General features: G+C 42.2%; 1 protein-coding gene across 1 annotated transcript; it reads left to right on the forward strand.

Moving 5' to 3' along the window:
• Positions 1-85: 85 nt before the first annotated feature.
• Positions 86-24382, forward strand: cpxm2 (carboxypeptidase X (M14 family), member 2). The gene is made up of 14 exons (XM_068582950.1): positions 86-699; positions 2786-2887; positions 6646-6755; positions 9143-9282; positions 12899-12983; positions 13950-14100; positions 15423-15511; positions 17696-17819; positions 18348-18544; positions 19361-19540; positions 20303-20600; positions 20924-21063; positions 21616-21715; positions 23483-24382. The coding sequence occupies exons 1-14, from the start codon at positions 417-419 to the stop codon at positions 23737-23739; spliced, it is 2256 nt and encodes a 751-aa protein (XP_068439051.1). The 5' UTR covers positions 86-416; the 3' UTR covers positions 23740-24382.
• Positions 24383-24744: the final 362 nt, after the last annotated feature.

The following is a 24744-nucleotide window of genomic DNA, read 5'->3' on the forward strand; positions in this document are numbered from 1 at the left end:
TCCACCCACGCCAATAAAATGACTGCAAAGTGTCAGTAGCCTGGACTTGAATGTAAAAAAGAAAACTGGTTTGTTTTTAGTCACCTGCCAGCATCGAAGTGAGAGAACTGTACTGTCTGCCTTCCTGCCTCTCCCTCTCCTCTCCCTCATCTCCTGCTCACCGGGTTTCTCCCTCCCTCACTACATTTTTCCCAGACTGAGGCGTCCATCGACCCTCCGGCTCCGCTGCTTTCGTCAGTGACTTGGAGCGCTCAGAGAACTTTGTGAACTCTCCGCGTCGGAGTGGGAAAGGGAGAGGAAAGGGAGCAGTTGATGGTTGATGGGACGCAGGGCGGCAGCAGCAGCAGGCTCCTCTGGAGACGGCGTCGGGACTCGCAGCTGGAGATAATCCCCCCCCTCCCCTCCCCCCCGGGGTCATGACAAGACAGCGCCTCAGCCTCCTGACCCCTCTGGCTCTGCTGGGACTCCTCGTGGGACTTGCAGACCTCAGCCACGGCTTCGCCGGCGAGGATGAGGATTATTACATGCAGGAGCTGCTTTCGAGAGAGCAGTACAACCAGGTGCAAGTGCCAGAGAAGCCTGTGGCCTCGACACCTGACAGGCATGAGCACCCCGGCCAAAACCCCGGCAAGAAAGCCCCCAGGGGAAAGGCAGGCAGCGGCAGGCCGACGGGTAAAACTACCGCCGACCCAAAACCAGGTAAGAAAAATTGGAGTGTACAACTTGAGTAAAAAGTCCTTCACAACATGAATAGGGCACCCAGTCAGCAATTGAGCTTAATTTAGGTAATTATTCGGACAGTATGCTTTAGTTTCAAAACTAAAGTTCTGAAAAACTTTTGAAATACCCTGGTGAGTTAGTGTTGACACTATGAAAGTGTAATGGTTGTTCCGGCTCAAGGTTTTCATGCTTTTTTCAACGAAACAAACGAAAATAGTAAAGGATAAGAAGCTGCTTCTGCAGCTTTTTGCATCAGCTGGTGCTTTCTAAGTGAAATGTAACGTTCCGGTTGAAGCCGAAAAGATCGGTGTCAAAAGTTGCGAGTTGGTTCGTCTTTGATTGAACGTTGTGTTTTCTCAAGCAACATGCTCCAGACTTCAGAGGAGCCGCTAAATTCAATTCCCATGGTGAAGTGCAGAGAGCGAAAACAATAACAAGGGCCTCTTCAGGTAGTCTTCCTCCTTAACCTCCCACCCTCACCCTGCATACGAAGATCAGAGCAATGTTTCTCCACACCAGCGGGACTAACAGCCTCACCCACGGCAGAGGTCAGGGCGGCGTTACATGTCGGTGCCAGAACACATGCGATATCCACGTTTTTTTTTTTTTTTCTCCCTCCCAAAGCAGAGCTGTTGTGTTACAGCCCACACAGACATGTGCAGCTCCGAGCGCTCCGCATGGGACTCCCGGCACATGCAGTAGCAGGTTTGTAGGTATGTTTGAGATCCTGCCAGCTGATTGGAGGACGGGAACAGACGTGAGGGCTTCTGGTTGGTTGGTGGCAGATAATATAGAGCAGCTGTGTCGACAGTGACCTCATGTTTCAGGTATCTGGCTTCACGTGTCTCAGCAGGGATGCTGCAGGTGGGACTTTGGCAGCGATCTGAAATCAGGGAAATGTCGAGAAATCGCTGGTTTCCCTTGATGAGAGTCGGCTGCTTTATTTTTGAACTGGTCACACGGCGTCATCTTAGCGAGATACACTGTGTTTAGAGTCAGAGTGATTTGTTAGTAGTGTTATCTTGGTGACAGAGTGATGGTGGTAGGTCAAGAAGTGAAAAATCAAAGTGAATTGATTCATTGAAGGGCTGTTGTTGGGTAAAAAAACAACAATCTGGCCTGACTTCATCTTATTGATACCATTCATTCTTGACATTATGTAAAACGTTTTAGGTAAAGAGGTTAGATAGCTTCCTTCACCTTTTGAGTGACATTAAGATCTTTCCCTGTTCTGACAGTATAACATGGGTTCAAAGGTCCAAGGTATGACAAACAAAATGTTATTTTGTTGCTCCCGAACCTCGATTTTGTTCCTGTTATTTATAGTAAGAAATGTTACTTCTACGGATAAAAAAAACAACGGTCACAAATGATTCAAATAGATAGTTTACTGCACTGCTTAAACATGCTCAAATATTATTTTAAATTAAAAATAAAATTTAAAAAAAAGATGATTCAAAGACATTTACTTACTTGTATCGTACTGCAGCGATGTGGTTGCACCTGACATCTCCTTGAATATTGCCTGAACCTCACCAACATCTCAAAGCCTTTTTATATCTTTTGCACTGAACCACATAAGCAGCCTGGAGCTGAGAATTGAACCTGTCCCCAGAATGAGACACGCCTAAAGACTTTCAGATGTGAGCAGGATTTCCATCACGTGGGGCATATCTTGACCCGACTGACACTCAAATAAAAAGCACACGCCTCCATGACTCCATGCCTCCTCTTGTCCAGGCTGCTTCCATGACTGATTTAAACCTTGAGGAAGTTATTTTATCCAAATCACTGTAAAGATCTTTAATGAGAAACAGCTTAGCCGGTCTGAGTGGGAGACGTACTGTAACTGAATGTAAGGAGCACGGCAGTTACACATTTTCAAATTTCCTTGGTTCAGACCACAGTCCTGAATCCAAGTTTTTTTCCCCCCTGTCAACACTCTCTTTCTTTGTCAACAATAATAAATCAGCACTTTTTAAAGGTGGACCTCGCCAAGCCCCTTTAAATAATGGAAAACTTGTATTTTTGTTCCTGCATTCATGTAATTTCCTTCCTTCCTCAGTGAAAACAACCACCAAAAAGGCCGAGAAGAACAAGAAGAGCGCTCTGAAAACCCCAAACAGCGTCTCCGAAGGAGAAGGTCAATACAACTCGATCAAAGAAGGTGAGTGAACGACCGCTGACGCTGATGCTTGTTATGGGAAATTCATGATGTCATGAAAATTCATCTTCCCTCCAACGCGCATGGATCATTTCCCCGCTTTCGCAGGACCTGTTAGGATGGGAGAAAAGAAAGAAACTCTCCCAGAGATGACAAATATTCTGGAAAGAGGAAGAGTGTTACAGAGAGCATATTTTCCCTGAGAGAAAAAAAAAGAAGAAAGAAAGTCTGGCAACATCAGACGCTGCTCTCAGAAGTGGAGTCAAGCCATAGAGGCATGGATGTCTTCTCGGCCTATGAAGCATTGTGTTTGGTTTCCATGGGTCACGATATATTTGCTCAACTGAAGCCAGGATGCCCCTGTAGCCTTCCTGTCATGTCAGATGACAGAATAAACTCGCTCAACGTGATTTAGGGCAAAAAGCATGCGCTTTGACCTCAGACTTTCCACAGCCCTGAACGTTGTGATATTGCCCTTATTGGACTTCTTCAAACAGCGTCAGGGATTTCTAGCTTAATGGGAAGCTGCATTTAATAATTCTGGAAGGTTAAGAAAGACTGTGGTGGCCAACTGTGAATTTATGTGTTTATGTTGAAGCTAAGAAACCTACCCGAGACAGACAGAAAGGCTGCCGTTTTGAATTTGGCACTTGGGAATGGGAGCAGAAAGTTGGATATTCTTGCTTGTTGGAAAATGGGAACTCCGTGCAGACACGCCTGGCACAAAGAGGAGCAAACAGTCAAGATGTGGAAGGCTCCGTCTCCCAACATCATGTTTTCACGGCTTAAACTGTGACTCAACACCAATCTGCTTTCCAAATCGGTTTAAGCGTCTCAGCTGATTTATGTAAAATTTAAAAATCATGCACTTTCTATCAGTCTGCATCTGTTTTAGAAATGGTTGATTTTCCAAATGTTGAGGTATTCTGCCATTGTTGGATGCGTAGCAGAACCTCAGTGGTTGCCTCATCCACACATACCAGAACAATAGGGAATTAATAAAATGGGGGTCTCAGACCAGCGAGGACTTTCAGAGTTTCTTTTAGCAGATTTTCTAACGGCACATTTGTTAACCCCGTCAGTGTAACATGTGTTGAAACAACATGTTTTCACTCAGTTATCACAGCAGAGGCTGAGTTTGTGCAGCTGAAAAGCAAAAGGTTGATGTTCACTGAGTGAAATCCGTCACAATCAGGTGGTAAAGGATTTTCTTTTAAAGTGAGACTATATAACTGTTGAGTGCTTTAATCCCACGTTTGTCATTTGTGGCCACAGGGGTCACTGTTCAAAAAGTTTCCTGGTTTCACTTTAACCTTCATCTTCTGGGCTGCTTCGAAGTCCAGGATGTCCCTAATATGTTGGCTCCTTTCAGAAAACCTGCAATGTTAGAGTGTGCTTAATTCCAGGAGGATTATATATATATGTATGTGTGTGTGTGTGTGTGTGTTTTATTGCTATATTAAGTTACTGTTAATATACGCTAACTGTTCTAACCACTGGCTTGTTAAAAAAAACTTTTATGCTTCAGTTTTACAGCAGAAATCAATTTGCTCTCTAGCTGTGTTTGCTTTAAGCACCATACATAAATTATCTCATGTGTGGATTTTGGACGCGGCTCCTCTTTGTGGCGTCTTTAAATCCTTATTCATGTGTTAGCCGGTCTTTAGTGTCTCAGACATACCAGGCTGCTGAAACAGCTACACGGTGCAAAGCCAGCTTCCTTTCCGGATCAAAGCCTGTATATTCTCAACTTCAGCATATTTCCAAAATCACATGCATACATCTTGTAAGAGGCCAACTCCACGGAATAATAATGAAAAAAACAACTTTTTGTCTTCTTTGTGCCTGCTAAACTTCTGGGAGAGCATTTATGAAGGCAGTCCTGGCTGTTTGACAGCAACATGTGCAGCATATGCTGCATGTAAAAACAGACCGGCGCCCAATCGGAAATTCTTGCTCTGAAATTCTAGCTCTGTGATCCCGGGTTGATGTCTGCAAACAGAAACACATGGTCTGACCCAAAAAGCTGTTGGGCATTGGGGATTTGACAAATCAACCTTTATCTGCTCATTTGACACTCACTGTTTGATATTTATTGGAGTGTGCAGGATACACACTATAGAACCTTGAGTCAGTGTCCTTGTGAACACTGACTCAGTTCCTGCAATCACTTGAAAGACAGAGTTTGTTCAAATGAACTGCAAACGCCTTCCAGCAACAATTGAAAGCATTCTTAAATGATGTGCAGCTTTTAAAGACCGTATTTTTCGAAGATAAAGGTCTTGAAGGTGGCTGCGTGCCTGCCAACCCGTTACTGTGGCATCAGTGGGTGTTACTGGATAATTGCCATACTCGAGGAATTGATTGCGAGATGATTAGTCATATATTTTACTGCTAATTGCCGTCGTTTGCACTGCCAGTAAAGATACGAACTGTGGGAGTCAATGCATCTTGAATTACTCGCGTCATTTGCCTGTTTGACTGTGAGGAAACCTGCACAGTAAAGTCTAGCATCACCATCGACAGTGATCGTGAAGTGGAAACAAATCTTAAGACTGGGAAAATAACCCAAATAATCCTGATGAGGTCATAGTGATGTTATTCGGGCTATTTCTGTTTTCGCGATTGGAGACATCAAAGAATAGAAAGCCTCTGCACGAAGGGTGAAAAAGGCGTTATTAGGTTGCTTTATGGGAAATGTAGGATCCAGTTTTTTGTTTTATCTCGACCCACACACCGGATTTAATGTCCGGATACATCCTCCTCCGCTTCTTAAATTTCCTTGTTTTTGTATGTATCTGTCGAAAGAGCAGTTTCTTTTAGCTGGAGTGGAACTACGTTGCGCAAAAGGTCTTGAAGGATCACCATTTCTTATGATTTTGACCTGTCTGTCAGTTTATCCAATTTCTGCTAATAGGACTGGCACCAAAAAACCCATGCAGCATGGCAGGTAATATGATAATATACCTTTTAGTTATCCAAAACCTTTCTGACATTGAAATATATTCCTTTGATCTAATTATATCTCTCTTTACCAACGCCTTTGAACATGCTCGACAGGTTTGCGTCTGTGGCTGCAGCAATTTCCCATTTTCCCATTTTCCCCCCGTTCTTGATACTCCTTGAGTCATTTTGACATTTTAATCATGTATCCGCGGTGCTGTTAGATGCCTGTGAAAGGTTCTCATTGCAAAATTACAAAAAGAAAATGTGCTTAGTATACAGTCATTCATCATCCATGAGAATTGACACGTCTCACCTCCATTTCCTTCACGTGTGCAGAAATGAATTGTTTATAGACGAATGTGTGAAATGTTTCATGCACTTGAGGATCTCTTAATTCTTTAGTCTTTATTTCTCTCCTACATGTGATCAAAATAGACCTTAACATAACTCCAGGTGTGAAAGATTGCCTCGTGAGTATGTGTTGTCTTTGGTTCGGTGGCGAAATAAAGAAACGCTATTATAACAATCACGCTCTGCTCTAATTTGGGCACATTCACATTATCTAAACGAAACTGTTAATTGCTCCCAATGACTGTTGTGTTGACTACATTGCGTTGACTACAAAGTGTGCACCACGGAGTTCGGCTGCTGTCTTGTTTGCTTCACACATTTGAGTTCAAAAGTCTAAATTGCTCCTTACTGCTGAGTCAAGGAGAGAGGAGCTATACTGTGCAGAAAGCAATGATCCTGGAGCAATGCAACACGTCATACATAACATTACCGTCACAAGCCAATTTGTCATTCTCGTTACCCAGAATGCCCTCCAATGGGACTGGAGACAGTGAAGATTGATGACTTCCAGCTGCATGCTTCAACTACAAAACGCTACGGCCTTGGAGCGCACAGAGGTCGTCTTAACATTCAGGTAAGACAGGAATGTAAAGTGTTGGTATTTGGCGAAAGCCGAGCAGAAGGGGCTTGCATTGTATCCTGAGCAATCCCAATTCCTTGGAAGCCAACATGGAAGTGTAATTTTTTTCCCCCCAACTGAGCAGCAACACAAAGGAAATATGATCCAGAGATAGCATCTTTTAATTTCAGGATCAGTTCAGGTTCACACTCAAGCTCCATGGAAACAATGGTGGCTGCTAATTGGCTTTCGCTCGGTAAACTATGAATGTTTAATACTCCAAACGCTAATGAACAGAGAAATTAATATGCCATCAAACCAGGGGCACATTTCCAAACCTCACAAAACGGATTGGCATGCAGAGAAGAGGTATTTCCTGTTAGTGTGAGCTGTAAAGCTGCTTTGAGGGTATTAGCATGTGTGCAGCGTGCCTCATCTTCTGCAAGCGGCACTGCAAACAATTAATGAAGCACACACACACACATGCTCTTAATCCACACAACACAAGACAAGACATTATGCTCCAGGAAATCCACAAAACAAAGGATTTGTTGTTTGGAGTGTGTGTGTGTGTGTGTGTGTGTGTGTGTGTGTGTGTGTGTGTGTGTGTATGTGTGTGTGTGCACCTACATCTATGTAGGGCCTGTGAGGTGAAGGGAAAAGATAGAGTCCAGAACAATTATCTGCAAATCACGAGAAACAACATAGAAAGCAGATGTTGCCTGTTGAATCGGGCCTGAGGCCAGTGAGATTAGAGACACCAAGAGTTCTGTGACGAATTTAAAGTTTTAGACCGTTAGACTCAATGCCCTCTAAAAAGTGTATAATTGTAATAGAAATATTTCGAAAGTTTTAAGAAAGCATCCTTATCCAGCAGCAAAAAAACATAGTGTGACAGAGTTATAGGATATTTGTGACGAGTAATGGCTCTTAGTCTGCACCTGGATTGGCAGCAGAAGTAAATACTTGTTCCATGGTCAGACATTCTCCATATTTACTTTAAATCCGTTAACATATATATCATATATATATATATATATATATATATATATATATATATATATATATATATATATTAGGTATTCTGCCATCTGACAGACTAACAGGACATAAACGATTCTCTTTGGCAGACACTTTTATGTGCAAATCTCACAAATCATTGAGCAATAAATCTGGACGTGCATTTTTGCTTTAGGAATTTGGTTGGAAGCAGCTGAACACTTACTTCTGAAGGCTTGAACGTGCTTTTCATAACTGCTATTAAATGAAACCATGGGTATTGTTTATTTTAGTTTCATCTAATTAGTTTGTTTGAAGCACAGAGCTACGCTACTTATGATGTGAGATATGTACACGTGTAAGATCGCATAAATTTAATTTCAACATAGATATTTTCTTCTTCTAGTTTAATCTTTGAGGAAACGTCCCATGCAGGACTAATTCTTCATGCTAAATACTACTACTACTACTACTACTACTACTACTACTACTACTACTGATAAAAACTTTTAATGTAACGTAAACAATGTATATTTAATACAATAATTTGTACGTAAGGATAGTTTACAAAACCTAAAAAATCGTTAGCTTAACACTTTTTTGTTTGTTATGGATGTACAATTTTAAAGGTTAACTTTAACTTACACACAATATAGCTTTAACTCCTCTTTGCGGTGATAATATGTCATTTCTTAAGTCACATCTGTGTTCAGACAGCAGCTCCTTGTAAAATAAGAGCGGCGTACTTCCAAGAGACTCTAGTCACGATACAGACGCAGTGGTAGTGCCTGTACAGTGCAGTGTGCCACAGTGTTAACTTTTGGATGGAAAAAAAAAATCAATGTGACCTGTCAGCACACACACAGCCAGTGAGTGACTGTTCACACATCTCCCTCTGTGCCGACACTGTCAACCGGTGCATTACAGGCTTCACGGAGCGAGCAGTATTTTCTTCATTATTAGCGAAAACTTTTTCAGCTGTTGAACCGAGCAGGTGTCAAGAAAATGTGTCATCACGTTCCATCCTTCCACACTCAGACACGGACATGTCCCGTGTTCATTCTCATGAAAAAAACCACACTGGCTTTGTTCACTCCAATTAGGTATGAGCCCGCCTGGAGCCTGGAACTCTTTTGTATAAATGTACACACAATATGTTGTCTTTATTATGTTAAAAGTCACATTTATCTACTGATTCTTACCTGGACCGCATATTTCAGATTCAGAGGATCAAATCCAAACATCTCAGCATTGCTCAGCTCAATATGCAACCAAAACAAGCAAAGCGGAGTCGACCAGCACCACCAGCTGGTGTGTTGCACCCACCATGGACTGTGTGTTTGTGTTTCCACATGGACATCTGGAATAAAATTCTGCCCCACACGGCTGTTTCTGGCCTGCAGGCTGGCCTTTATGAAGATGACCTCTACGACGGGGCCTGGTGCGCTGGGAGAGATGACCCGCTGCAGTGGTTCGAGGTGGACGCCAGGAGGCTGACGAAGTTCACAGGGGTCATCACACAAGGCAGAAGCTCCCTCTGGTCGTGAGTAGGAACCAAGCAGACGTGCATGGAGAGTTGCAGATGGTCGAGGACGAGGATTTTCTCGTCCAAGCTAACGCTAATCGTGGGGGACGGATGTGATGCCAGTTCTCTTGCCTTAAATCCTGGTGATATCTGGTGATGTCTGTTTAAAGGTTGTTTAAACCCCTTAGAGGACATTCATTTTTGTAGACATAGAAAGAAGACCTCTCACATGATACCTTATTAATCCTGGACATGAGAAGTATCACTGAAAAGAAAGATTAGAAGAAAGATGTATATTTTATGCTTGAAAAACATGTTTCTAACCTGCCACATCTCTGATCTTAGATCAGCAGTCCATTCCAATCACAAGTTGGCAGCTTGAAGTTTATACAAAGCTGTGCGAGGCTGTCCCTTGAGATAAATGCTAACGTCAGCATGCTAAAATGATCACAATGACGATGCTAACCTGCCAACGTTTAACAAGCGTGCTGTTCACCATGTCCATCATCTCACTGTGGCATGTTAGCATGCTAACAGTTGGTCGTTAGTACCAAACACAAAGTACGGCTGAGACCAATGGGTCATGATCCGGCCTTACTAGATTTTTATGGCAAACCATCCAATAGACATTTCACTCAAAACCGCAAATCACTCTGGAGGGTCGCATTGGAGGAAACATCAGGGGATCACCAATAAGGTTCTTCCTCTGTTGTCCAATAATGTTTGTACAAAATGTCATGCCAATCCATCTAATTGTGTGGAGATAATGTTGATAACTAGACCAAAGTGTTGGACCCATAGAGCCATATGGTTAGCATGGCTAATATAAAGCTCTGAACAGTAAAGGGCCGAAAAGTAACCATGGTAAATGAAAACTGGAAGTAGACAGACAGATATAACTGTTCCAGAACTCTAAATGACTTTTCTTGTCAACCTAACTGGAAAATTTGACTTTACATAAATAAACAGAAAATTAAATTGTGTCCACATGGCGCTGAACCTTCAGTGGTGTTTGCCCTTTTCACCAGTCTTTTCTGATCCCTTCACTGTGGGATTAAGGATTTATGAGTTTGATTGATTTGAGTACAGCCTCCATCTTTCATCTCTGCTAAAAGGTCACTACATTATAAAAATAACACTGAAGAAAAAAGATTTTACTGCACTGTGAGCTTGTTCATCACACTCCGATGGCCTGAAAAAACAAAACGATGTAACAAGTAGTGATTATATTTTGAAACTATACAGTTTAATTATATTTACAGTAAGTGTTTACAGACATGTGGTGAGTCGGCTGTGCGCTGCCCACGGTGTCCGTGAAGCTCATTAAGATATGAGTTATAGTACCATCCAGTCTCCATGGCAATTTATACAAAGCAATGGGTATAGTCTCACCTCCCACATGCCTGCTCATCAGTACAATAATCTGCCGGGACTCATTTTGAGTATACAATAAAAAACAAATATATTTACAACCCGACTATGCATGGCTTTCATTGCTGTTCCAGAGTGTGTGTTATTTTAGTGTTGTTTTTAAGGCAAAGTTAAAATATGGATCATCATGTTTAATTGTTTAGTCAGTGTCACCTTTTATGACACGCTAAAAATCACATTTTACCCATGTACCCAAGACAATAGGTTGTTTGGATCCAGTGTTAATTACATTTTGCCATATTCCAGCTGTGTTGTTTCCCCAAACTAAAACATGGTTATTTTTGACCCAGTGTTTAGACACAACAAGCCCAACAGTCAATAGTTACAAAAACAGATGCAACTTTTGACTTTTTGACCCTTAAACAAATGACTTGATTCCATGAGCTCTTGAGGAAGCTCCTCTGATATTATTGAGGATTATGTGTGTTTGTGTGTTTTCGTTACAGAGAGAGATACCTGTAGTCATAGTAATTCACCTCAAATTATTCAGGCTACACTTTCTAACAAGACTGGATTCTCCATTACGCTGACTTTAAGCTCATATTGTGCATATTGTGTGGTCAATTATAAAGAAACCTTACTATTAGACCTTACCGTAAAGGCTTGTGGCCTAAATTGTATTTTATTCATGACTTTGGGGTAGCATTTTCAAATAAGTATGCCTTATAAAAAAATAAGCACCCGTTTTGGTAATACCTTTTAATAAAAGGAATTGGCAACAATAAAGTGATAAACTAAAGTATTGCATTTAACCAGGGTCCGATATTCACCAAGAAAACAGTAAGTAGATGGTAAGGAATTATTTTCCCCTACCACCTACCTACTGTACTCGACTTTGCTCTGTAATATTATTTGACAACTTTTGGCCTTTGTGCTTTTTAATTGGAAAGGGTGAGCACAGCCTTCTGGAAACTGCTGCGTAGTTAGAGAGCATGGGGAGATTCTTTATCAGGCCGTGTTTGTAATTTTACTTCAAGGCCTAGCACGCCGAGCTTCAGACAGAATTTCCCCCGCAATTAGCTCTGGAGGGCATGTAGCTGTCTGCGGTGCCAGCTCAGGGGCTTCTGTCTCTAACAGTGCTTTAATTAGCAGAACTGGGAATTCTTACCGAGCTGGACCAGCTCAGCACTGATGTCTTCATCCAGAAGCACGGGAGTCACTGTCAACCTACATACTGCTCACACGGGCAGAGCTCAGTCTCAAACAAGTTTTAAGGGTGGACCAATAGATTCTTGTTACTGTACGGAAACTGATGGAAGCCAATGGATGCCTGGAAAGGTAGGGGACATTGTTTAAAATGGCTAAAAGACACTAATGGGCAGCTGTGATGGGCTAAAACACTCATAGCAATGGATGGTCTCTTTAGTGGCTTAGTAAATCTATCTGGATTTTGTGATGCATTTTAGCCTCATCATCAAATTTGATCACTGAATTTAACTTTTAGCCAAAATATACTACATGCTGCAACTTCAGCTTGTCCTTTTTTTTTTTTACAATTCAGCTTGTGTACAGATACAAAAAAGAAGATCTGTAGATGTGGTGGTAGGTATTGTATTATTATTTTTTGGACAAAGCCAGACTAGCTGTGTACAGTGTTTTTGTTAATCTCAGCAAAAGGACACCTGTGTAGTTTAATTTTTATCGTAAAGACTTGAGAGTGGTATCAATCTTCTCATCAAACTCTTGGCAACAGAGCAAGTAGTGCATTACACAAAATGTCAAGTCATTCCTTTAACATTAACTGATGTTAATGTAGAACGAATTCTCAATAGCATCAGTCACATCAATAATAAAGTGCATTATTGGACTGGTTCCGGACTCCTGATTAACGGCCAGCATTTCTGATTCGTTCAGTCATTTAAATCAACGACTTTAATGAAGCAAAATGGAGATTCAGTCAGATCAGCGGCCCAAATATTTCTGGAATTCAGAACCAAATCTCGACCCAGTTAAAATGAAAATCATCTGCTAGACAAACTTCCCTTTTGCTCTTACTTCAACACTTTAAGTGATGACAGGCTCAAGTGACAATTCTAATAAAAATGATGTGACCTCCTTTCCAATTGTGCTATTTTTGAACAGACTTCCCACCCTGTGAGAATTAAGCGCGTCTGGACGTGTGCTGAGTGACTTCCTCACAGTCGCCTCATTTGCATTGGATTTATCCTGATGGCATATTTCTGCTCTTCCTACACGCTAACAGGAGCGATTGGGTTACCTCGTACAAGGTCATGGTGAGCAACGACAGTCACACATGGATCACGCTGAAGAACGGCTCGGAGGACTTGGTGAGTCACAGTCATAACATCTGAAAGCATTATTACTCTTTCTCCGCGTGGTAGCTTCACGATGTGCCTTGTTTTGTGTGTCCCTCGTCGACTGGAACATGATAGAAAAATGATTGTAGCCTGAGAGCAATTACAGAGGAAGATGTAGATCCCTGCTTATTTCCGAGCTTAATGAGCTTGGAGGCAGTCGTAAATACTGATGATCCTCGAGCCGATGGGAACCTCATCCTGGCTCATCGTCAGAGTTACGTCTCGGCACTTCATGTAATTGAATAGATAGAAACCAAATTCAGGCATTTATTGTGAAAAAACAAACAAAAAACGAAAGCAGCAATTCAGCCAGTGAAATAATAACAGTATTAATAATCCCTATTATCAATAGACATGCATGTCAGATTATATTTTTTAAGGAAAATCATGTCCTCGCTGCTCCCTACTGTGCTTGAAGTCCCAGTTAATGAAACTTTGGTGTAACTGTACACTCCCTTGGCTGGTGACGTCATAGATGTGGGAGATAATGCCCCTGCAAGTAATTCAGTCTTCGAGCTCCCCACTCACCCACTCGCACACCTTTTATGTCAAATGCCAACTGTATTGTTTGTCTTGCAAAATGTCAAAAGGTGCGGAGAAGAAATAAAACAGAGGGTGATGAAATTTACAAAAAAATACCAAAGTTTGATCATGTGTTTGCTTTCGAGTTATGTTTACGAAAGCATAGCAAATACAAACTACTGCGTGTCATGTCCTTTATAAATGGTGACTTTAGGTTGTCTTTTAACATTGAGTCAGGTACAATAAAAGACAGTGTAGGTTTCATTTGTCTCATTTCCAGCTGTTGATTAAAAGGCATTGTTCATGAAAACAAACAAAGTCATTGAAGCAAATTCAACTAAGCTTCACGGTGCAAACTAAATAAAAAATCCTGTTCTTTATTCACCGACTGGAGACTTGTGCTTGCCTCAGTAGATCTTCGCTGGCAACAGGGAAAAGGAGATCCCGGTGCGGAACATCTTCCCAGCGTCGGTGGTCGGCCGATACATCCGAGTCAACCCTCAATCTTGGTTTCACAACGGAAACATCTGTATGCGAGTGGAGATCCTTGGCTGTCCTATGCCAGGTGACGGGTTTGTATGGACAAAGCAGACACATGAATAATTCCTGCCATGAAAGGGTGAAAAAGTCAGAGAGACTGATCCACCACTGCAATGATTATGGATTGTTTAGGTCTCGGCACGAACACCAATTAGTTAGAGTTGAGAAAGATCATGGCTTGGGTTTAAATTACTACTTGTTTAAGGGGAAGAGATCTTTGTCAACATGTTTACAAAAAAGCTCCTTTCTCGATATTTCCCAATCGCGCTAACACCAAGTTACATCTGGCTTTTGTTTTCAGTTGGAAAAGAGATTATGTTCCGCATTCACAGGCTTTAAAGTTAATATACTGTAAATAATCAACAGGGGTTTTGGACGATTATGTAATTTATTAACGTACAAAATCTCATCAAAGCTACCAGATTCCAGTCCGTCTCGCAAATCATTGTTCAATTGTTCATTCAAACTTGACAGAGAAAAAGGTTATCTGTTCCAACAATCACCAACTCTGGTTTGAGAGTTTAAAAAAAAGAGGCGTTCACTAATGTTTTCCAGCTCGTTCGTGAAATTGAGTGTGAACCACCAGAAAATAACTGAAAGGCAGACTCATCTGTTGGCATTGGGAGATGGAATCTATCGACTATTTTCTGTGTGTTTCCCCGTGTTTAAAAACCTGCATATGGGCGCTCATTTTGTTGGAAAACAGGTATAATGAACATTTGGTTATGGTTTGGGAAAGACTGACATAATGGTGTTGACTGCCAGTAGAAAATGGGAAGCAAACCAACTGTGTTAAAATCCAATGTTTTGTTATAAAAAGCAGATATTTTAATTGACTTATTGACTTTATTCGGGTTAAAAGACCAGTTCTCCTAAATCACAAACCTGCCCCACTTTCCTCTGATGTCTTGCAAATAAAATAATTGTGTTTTTTATGTGCTGAGATTTTGGGAAAATATTGACAGGAACATTTTCTACTGAAATAATTGTCCCCAAACAGCTAGTTCTACTGAGATCTGGGACATTGTTTCTGCAGAGACAGGTTGCTGTTGAGATATTAATGTGCAACTGTTGAGTGCCAGGAGCATTACAAACTAAAAGAAGTTAATCTCCTTTGTGTTGATGTGGCGGCGGGTAATCTTAAAACCGATGCACAATACACCAAATCTTTCTGCATGGCTGTATACCAATGGAGGTTAGAGAGATTTGTAATGTGGCTGGACTGAAGCTAAACTAAAGGAACGACAGCAGGTGTTTTTAGTTGCAATACACCCGTGATCATTCCTTTTCTTTTCAAATAAAAAATAACTCATCCATCTCCTTTTTGTGTTCTCCGCCTCCCCACAGATCCCAATAATTATTACCACAGACGCAACGAGGTCATCACAACAGACGACTTGGACTTCAGACACCACAGCTACAAAGAAATGAGGCAGGTGAGTCACAGTGAACAGAAAACAACAGATATAAGCCGCCTGCTTATTCAAAGACACCGGAGCGTGGAGCAATAAAACGTCTTGTGTGACTGCGAGTGGACACCAGACAACTGGTGTCCTTTTCAAGAACAAAGTGTGCCACAGTAACAAATGAAGTGATTGCTGCCAGCTACATTAAAAAATGCATTAAGCATCGCCTGGCTTGTGTCATTACTTATGCATATCGTTGTCATGAACAGTTGTAGTGAGAAGGAGGACAGCTGTATCTGTCACAGCTTACACTATGACTGAGTGGTTGCGAAGGTACAAGTGCTGTGAATCGCAATCGTCTGTAATGTAGCGGCCCCCCCTGTGCTAAAGAGTTGACTCCAGGTGTCCTAAACTGCTGACCCACAATGACAAATACTCCAATTAATGCTCTGAACTTATGGCTCACTGTAAAGCTTCTTTGTTCTGGTGTGACAGCCTGAAATGCCAGGAATAAAGTGAAATTAAATGACCGTTTTATTTATTTTTACTTTCTTTCTTTGAGGCTAATGTCACACAGCGTTTCCAGCCACGGTAGACCCTGACAAAGAAAAGGACTATTTATAAAATTCCTAAAGCCTTTTCATTCTTGACATTTCTTTTCAGGTTTTGTGCCAGAACCTCAAAGTGGAAACAGCCCATTGTGGCTTGTCAAATAAAGTACATGTCCCACTAGAGAAGCAAAACGATATCTCTCATATTGCTTAAGAACTGTCCTTTTCTTAGATCACGATTGAATGTAGTCTTGGGTATACTGGTATTCAGAGTGTGGCTATAGTTTAAGACTTTATCAAATAAAAGATAAAGATGGTGCATTACCTTGCCAATACCCTGTTACATCGCAGTCAGGAAACACATAAACATATTTCCAAAGACAACACAGCCAGTAGTGGCTCACAGCTAAAGAGTCTTTCCCACAGAACAAGACAACAGAGCATCTGCGCTCTTAAAGCCATCATTTCCAATGGCCTGAGCGGCGCCATTGCTTTTGAACTTCGGGTGCAGAGTGCTTAACCCAGCAAAAAAACGCCGAAGACTCAGTGGCCATTAATGTATAAAAAGACGTCACTAAGACGCAAATAAGATTCCTTGGCATAACACTAATGGACGTGCATCGGACCAAAAAAAAAGTCACCTTTCTGCTTGCTCTATGTGGCTGCAATGGTGGATATATTGGCTGTAATCCATCACTTTTATTATCTTATAATAAATCCATGCGCTGTATGAAGCCTAAAAAAAATCACAAACCACTTAGCGGTGATGAAGCGAAGATGGTGTATGTAAAAAAAAAAAACACCCCGAGACAGTATGCACTACATTAATCCCGGTAAATACAATCCAGGTATATTCATCAAGAGAATGCTACATTAAAGCGGAAGCAAGGATGTCACGGCTGACCGGTAATGCTTTGTTTTACGAACACAACCAGATGTTTGTTTAATGATTAGCTTGGTTGGAGAAGTCCAAATTCAACCGCTTAATTAAAACCCCATCAGTCCTTTCTGGTTAATGACTTCTGCAGCAGCTGGAAGAGCAAGTATATGCACATTTCCTAACAGCTTGTTAGTTGTTTTTTTTCCTGCTGCACTTCCTCCTTGTGTCTCCACTCATGCCCACACGGGTAAATGAGTATTTGTTGCCATTTTAATCAGCTCTTCCACAAGCCTGTCGTCTTAATTACCTTGACTGCTTTTCCTTCCTTCTCCAGTTTTATTCATTAAGGTCGGTTACACTGCACTGGCGATATTAGTTTTTGAGATTTCCAATGACAGGTTCCCGTCATTTAAAATAGCACTACAACCAAGTAAAAACACTTGAAATACTTGATATCTTGATGGGTGAATGGAAGTATGTGACATCAACTTTTTTTTTAAAATCCCCAAACTCCTCAAACTTTGTCATATTGTTTGTCCATTAAAGACTCTACTGGTCATAGTAATGGGCTCATTAAAAAATATACGTTTTTCAGAGCTACAAATGATTGTATCCATCGTTTTACAGAAAGAAAGGGACGATATTCGTAGTAAAATGTTCCCATTGCGCCTGAAAGGTAGCTTTACCATTACATTATCCTTCCTAAGTGTCCAACAGTTGAATCCCTAAACTTGAATTGTATTATTTATCAAGAGCTGATGTTTAATTATTTACCTTCCACAGCTTATGAAGGTGGTCAATGAAATGTGTCCCAACATCACCCGGATCTATAACATAGGAAAGAGCCACAGTGGCCTCAAGCTGTATGCCATCGAGATTTCTGACAACCCAGGAGAACATGAAGTCGGTGAGTATATCTGAACAGAAGTTTTAATGCAACAGGATTTGATCTAGAAAGATGTACTCGGGAGTGCAGATCTCCGCCAGGAGTGTCTGTAACAACCACTGCTGTGTTGTGTGATTGAACGAGCACAACCGGCTAAAGTCAGCACACAACAGATACGGTCTGATTTTAATCCACGCAGATAACGGCAGAGGTTTCGTGCATGCGTGCGTCTCAGCTCCGTTTCATACGTCACTTGCAGTTTTGGGTCTTCGAGTCTATGTTTCGACAGTATGCGCGTCAACGCGAGGTCGATGCCCAATAGAAAGGCAGCGAATAACCGCGTCGCTGGGTCGCAGAACGCCGTGCAGTCATCTGTGTGTGTTTCCCCACAGCTGTGTGGACAGACACAGCGGTGCGCACTCACTCACTCACGTGCACAATCACATGATTCTCCCGACGGTGATAATAATGACAACATCAGAGAGATCAGAGTGTTTTCCTCTTTCTCATGTAATGGGAGTTAATTATTTCTTTGAACCTGTTGACCAGGTGAACCAGAGTTTCGCTACACAGCGGGTTCGCATGGTAATGAGGTGCTGGGACGAGAGCTGCTCCTCCTGCTGATGCAGTTCATGTGTCTGGAGTATCTGTCCGGCAACCAGCGGATCCGTCGCCTGGTGGAAGAGACCAGAATCCATCTGTTGCCATCCATCAACCCCGATGGGTACGAGAAAGCCTTTGAAATGGTAGGTCTGCAAGGCGGCTGTTAGTGACCTCATATCACGCGCCGGGCTCTGGTGAAACCAGCATCTTACCTGGTCTTCACCTGGTTCCAGCACACGTGGTGACTGCTTGATGAAGGGCAATATACGTATGAACCCAAATGTGATTTTAAAACATGGGACAGAGCTTGGTATCTTTATTGTGAATGGCATCATGTCATTCGGTGACCTGATGTGCGAATGCACACTATTAACACTTTGTTTTACAAAAGCTCTACAGTGCCTTGTTAGCTTGTTATGTATAAAAATGATGAGACTAGTCTTGGTGTGGCATATAAAAGGCCAGTCCTTTGATTTCAGTTCAAATAATCCAGTTTTATTTAAAATGTTTAACAGTAGTAACATTTTACAATTCAGCGACATACAATTAAGACAAGACATAAGGAAAACCACAAAAGAAGAAATCAAAAACAAATAATGATAATCAAATAAAATATATAATAAGCACATAATCAAATTTATTATGGGTAATTCTATCAATATATCTTTATTAAACTATTTCTAAATGTACATTCATACTCTCTAATATAAGGTCCTGCTGCACCCACTCAGAATAAACCCCACTTTGCATATCTACACACTTTAGGAGCTTTTTTTTGGATGAGCTGTGATAGCAGGGAGCCAAGGTGTGATGCTAACCTAACGCTGCACTTCCCAGGAAGCCTTCTGAACCGTGTTACAGGACCCGATGAGAGAACAGTTGTTACCAGAAATAGCTATAATTTTCTCTGACTTTCCCTCACATTTGGTCGTTTTTCGTGTGTCTTCTTTTCCCCCCAGGGCTCCGAGCTCAGTGGCTGGTCTCTGGGTCGATGGAGCAGCGACGGAATAGACATCCACCACAACTTCCCCGATCTCAACTCCATACTGTGGGAGGGCGAGGCCAAGAAGTGGATCCCTCGCAAAATGTTCAACCACCATGTGCCCATCCCAGAGTGGTACTTGTCCAAAAACGCCTCAGTGAGTGCGATTGACTGTTGTATGATATTTTGAACTTATTTAATGTGTATATTTCAGCATCTCTACAAGGGAAGGAATGCAATTTTCAGATTGCAAACAGAAATATCCTACTTGTCCCTCCAATTTCCAGTGACTTCACTCCTTCAAAAAAGGTGACAAATGATGACTCGATGTCCGTGTCCTACGCTCCCTCTAACACACAAATATCACTGTAAAGACCATCTGCATCTTGAAAAGGTTAAAACAGCCTTGTGGGCATTGCGAGCGCTGTATCTATTTCGGGAGACGCCGACGCATCAGCTATTTGTGACGAAGAAGCGGCGAGCTAAAATAGACCCGGCCGTCTATTAAAAGCTCATCCTCGCTGGAGTTCTGACGTTACCGAGAGCCGCTGGTGAGTCACACCAAAACCTGCAGAGTAGCTGCTGCCGCTGCCGAGCCCGGGATCCCCGTCCGTGCTCAGGAAGCCGTGAAAACCCCAACCCCGCTCGCCTCACTGACCGGCAGCGCGTAGCGATAGGGAGGCTGGTTTAAGTCCAAACAGCAGCGATTTAAAAAAAAAAGTGTCCACTTTTCAGAGTGTATGTCATGGGAGTGTGTGAACAGCGTTATCACTGCCTCTCGAGAGCCCTCTGAAATTAAATTGTTTTCAGTGAGGGAGTTAATTTAGCAATCACAGCGCTGAGATGATTGCATGAATTACATTATCCTCGCCTCTCCTGTGTGTCCCCCCCCGCCCCCTCCTCCCCTTTGGCTGTGTAGGTTGCCGTGGAGACACGGGCTCTGATCGCATGGATGGAGAAGATGCCCTTTGTGCTGGGCGGGAACATCCAGGGAGGGGAGCTGGTGGTGACCTTCCCGTACGACAAAACGCGCTCCCAAGGTGTGGCCAGGGAGCAGACCCCGACCCCGGACGACCACGTCTTCCGCTGGCTGGCCTTCTCCTACGCGTCCACCCACCGCCTGATGACCACCGCCAACCAAAGGGTCTGCCACACCGAGGATTTTGCCAAGGAGGACGGCACCATCAACGGAGCGTCCTGGCACACTGCGGCTGGCAGTGAGTGCTCGTGGCTGCCCGGGTGTTTTTCCTCACTGATCCCGACACTGGGTTAAGCAGGATTTCTCTGCTCAGCTCTGATCCTTTGAGCTTTGTTTAGCACAACTGCATATTCAGCACTGACCCCCCCCCCCTCCCTCCTCTTGGCTGTTTCAAAGCTTGCAGGTTTTAGTTTGAAGCATCATGTAAGAATTCAAAGGCAGAGGAACAAACGAAGGCTTAATTAACGCCACAACTTCGTACCAATAACCGGGGGGAAAAATGCTGACCGTAGTCGTCGCTGGCCTACACATGTGTTTCTCTCTCTCTCTCTCTCTTGGCAGGTATGAACGATTTCAGCTTTCTGCACACCAACTGCTTTGAGTTGTCGATGTTTGTGGGTTGTGACAAATTCCCTCATGAGAGCGAACTGCCCGAGGAGTGGGAGAACAATCGCGAGTCTCTTCTTGTCTTCATGGAGCAGGTACAGAGGCGAACAGGCAAATCACAAAGTCACACGGGAAAACCTGTTTGCGCGCAACTCAAGCCGCACGCACGTCAACGCACGTAAACGCACGCTTTTAAAGATATTTTTGGGGGTTATTTTAGGAATCTGTTCCCGTTATTATTCTCACAAAAGTATTTACGGTCCACAGGCTGAAGAGAATCTGAACTGTTATTGTACTATTTAAACCCTCTCTGAAATGTGCAGTAAAAGCCAAGCATACTGTGGGTTGCAAAAGTCGTGTCCTTCAAAAATTCAGACAAAATATGGCTGAATTCTCAGCCGTCCTCTGATCCGACTTGTTCTATTATATTCTCTCTCGGGATGTGAACTCCAGAAGATCGCGCCCCATGATTGGACACTTGCTTTTATTTAAATATTGAATGGTTAACAGTTCTGTTGAACTGAAGATCATCCATTATACATCATGCCATCGCGCCATGTAATATAGATTGTATTAAATTATAAGGGTGATTTTGATGCTGTAAACTTGGAACGGGATTTGCATATGTCTGCATTTTTCATGTGCAGGTGCATCGTGGGATCAAAGGTGTGGTGAGGGACCTGCAAGGTCGCGCCATAGCTAACGCCATCATCTCTGTGGAGGGCATCAGTCATGATATTCGCACAGGTACGACATCACATTTCAACTGATTTCTCATGTGGGATTTAAGATAGTTATGGATCATTTGAGTGAGCAACCAACGCAAAAGAAATGTTGTGTGAATATTTTTTCTCTTCATTGTTGAAATTGCTTGTGAGTGAGCTTAGAAATTGTAATCAAAGTCGGCGAACAGAAGCTACCGCCGGGCACACTGACTCAACTGTCTCTTCCCATTATTCCTCAGGAATGAGTCACTCTGATACAGTAAGTTAGTATTCCAGTGTAACATGGAACGAACCGCTTAAGCAAAAGCAAAAGCAGCTGGAGCCGGTTGGAGTCTGACTCAATTCATAGTCATAGCCAGTGTCGTCGAAGCCTCCTGCTCTGGACTTTGACTATTGATTGTGGCGCCTACAGGCAATCTCTGCTGACGCCTAAAAGTGCAGCATTCAAAGCCAGGGAGTTTTGTACTTAGAGCGTGAAATCGAATGTTCAAAAGGACATTAGCCATTAATATTCCTGGAAGTAGAAGCCACCGTTTCCTTTTGGAAACCTCTTAGTTGCAGTCAGGTGAGATATTGGGCTATTTATTTTGAAAATGTTACCTTTTCAGCTGCTTTGGAACCGTACGCACCTTCACAATACACAGCAGTTGTTGTCCCATCTGGATGGATCAACGGTATTCACTGAGAAAGCCTGGACGCTGCACACATTCATGTCTGAAATATGTTTTAACAGACTGAGAATTAATGAGCTCATTACCATTTTATATTGACGCATTCCAGGAAACAATTAGATTCCCGTCTGCCATCCGAATGTGAGCAATGTGAGCGCAGATGTCCACGTGTAACTGTTTGGATCGAGAACAGAGACACACATGCCATCCTATTTAATTTGTCTCCGGTAGATCAGATGTGTCAGGTGGGTACTTGGATGAACGGAAAAAAAGCAACAGTGTCATTTTTTGGAGTTTGTCAAAGGCTGAAAATACACCACCAGCACACCCAGGTTACATAAAGCCGGCATCAAGCAGAGAGAGAGAGAGAGAGAGAAAGAGAGAGAGAGACCAAGGAAATCCAACATGACAAAGCAGAGCTATTTTTAAATATTCAGGCAGGAATGTAGAGCTCCTCCCTTCACGAAAGTAGAACACAAAGACACTCTCCAACTTTTTTTTTAGGCTTTAGATAAAGCCTTGCTTTTTGCCACTGCTTAACAGGCTTCTTAAATTCAGCTTTCTAGGACAATATTTGCATATTGCTGCTGCTGCTCTCCTAATAATGTGTAAATTTTTACTGGGACATCATGAAGAACTCCCTCTTTCAGTGCTTGTGTCCACACATCTGGGTGTCTGTACTTCCTCCCTAACCACAAAGTGTGACATAAGACGACCCAGTATGTGGCTGGTATAGCTCAGAAAACACAGATTGGTCTTAACATCCTGTGTCTAATGCAGACTTATTAGAATATACACCCATCGCAACATTTCTCATCTAGAAACATTTAGCATCATTTCATTTTTTCCTCCCTGCAAAGCATTGGTTTACATCTGCTTCCCGATGAGATACCGTGTGAATCGTGTGATCGCGCGCACATTTTTTGTGTGTTTCAAGACATCTTACAGCCTATTAGCGTGTAGACGGGGGGTAAATTGTTGGATGTGTTCATTCAATCACTCAGTGCATCAGTGTTTGTTGCAGGCACACCTGGATATGCACTCTACTGAGTGCACCTCTCTACACTACTGACATACAGTAAGTGCAAATATAATCGTTTTCTGTGTGTTTTTTTAAGCTTCTGACGGTGACTATTGGCGCTTGCTGAACCCGGGAGAGTACAGAGTATCAGCGAAGGCCGAAGGCTACAGCCTCAGTAGCAAGAAGTGCGAGGTGGGCTACGAGATGGGCGCCACCAGGTGCGACTTCGTCATCGGACGCACCAACCTGTCGCGAATCAAAGAAATAATGGCAAAATTCAACAAGCAGCCAATCAGATTGCCGGTCAGGCCGCTCCAGGTTCGCGGGTCCAGAGAGAGGCGCCTGGGAACATGATGACTGCATGAGGAAGAATTGAAAACAAACATCTGCCCTGATCCAACTGAGGTCAACTCTAAGCCTGGGTTTGGATGTCCGTCAGATTCCTACGGAGTGCCGTCAGTGTGATTGAAAATGTGGATTAATTTAAACGGGACGCTTTATTTGTCTTACTGTTTTGTTTTAGTTTGTTGTCCCCCCCCCCCCCCCCCCCCTCCAAGGCATAAGCTCTCTCTGTTTTGACTGCTCTCATCTCAACTTGTCTTCATATCCACTGTATTCTGTAAAGGTTTATGTTCACAGCCCCATTTTTCAATTTATATGATTATATTATATATTATATTATTATTAGGATATCTACCACCATTCCTTGTGACATCAACTATAAATACTAACAGAATCTAATCACATAAGACAACTGAATACAAGTTACGGATGATGAATCTGTTTTAGCATCTCTTTTTAACCACTGTAAGGAATGGCTATGACTTTCATTATGTACATACGTATTAACTTATGTAACACAGTTATGTAAACCATTACAAAAGCTTTATTGCTTTGCACTTGTACAACCTTTTCTTTCAAAGAACTTGTGGACTCAGTGACCATTTGTGTGTCATTTTGTTTTTTATACACTTTGCTTTTGGCAATTTATTAAATAAAGACTATGTTTGCACAAATTTTCATTGGTTAATTTCTTATGGGATTGTGTGTTAATTTGAGCTCATAAAGCCTGTTGCACCTTTTTGGAGTTTAGCAGATCCAAAGGGTTGGTTTAGCTATATTTTATTTACTCAAACATTATATGAAAAGTAAAAATCATGGCGAACGAATGCACAAAAATATTAAATGGGGTTTAAAAATAGAGTAAATAGAATATGCTAAAAGTCCAATACAATGAATCAACTGACACATACAGGAAGATTTACTGTAGGTCGAGAATGGAAAATATAATACACACATTTGTTCATGAATTAGATAGATAAATAGATATTCTAGTAACCACAAAGGGGAAATTTGTTA

Source organism: Clinocottus analis, unplaced genomic scaffold (genome assembly GCF_023055335.1).
Source record: "Clinocottus analis isolate CAN_PGR_092001 unplaced genomic scaffold, fCliAna1.0.p SCAF_19, whole genome shotgun sequence".
NCBI classification, from domain to species: Eukaryota; Metazoa; Chordata; class Actinopteri; order Perciformes; family Cottidae; genus Clinocottus; species Clinocottus analis.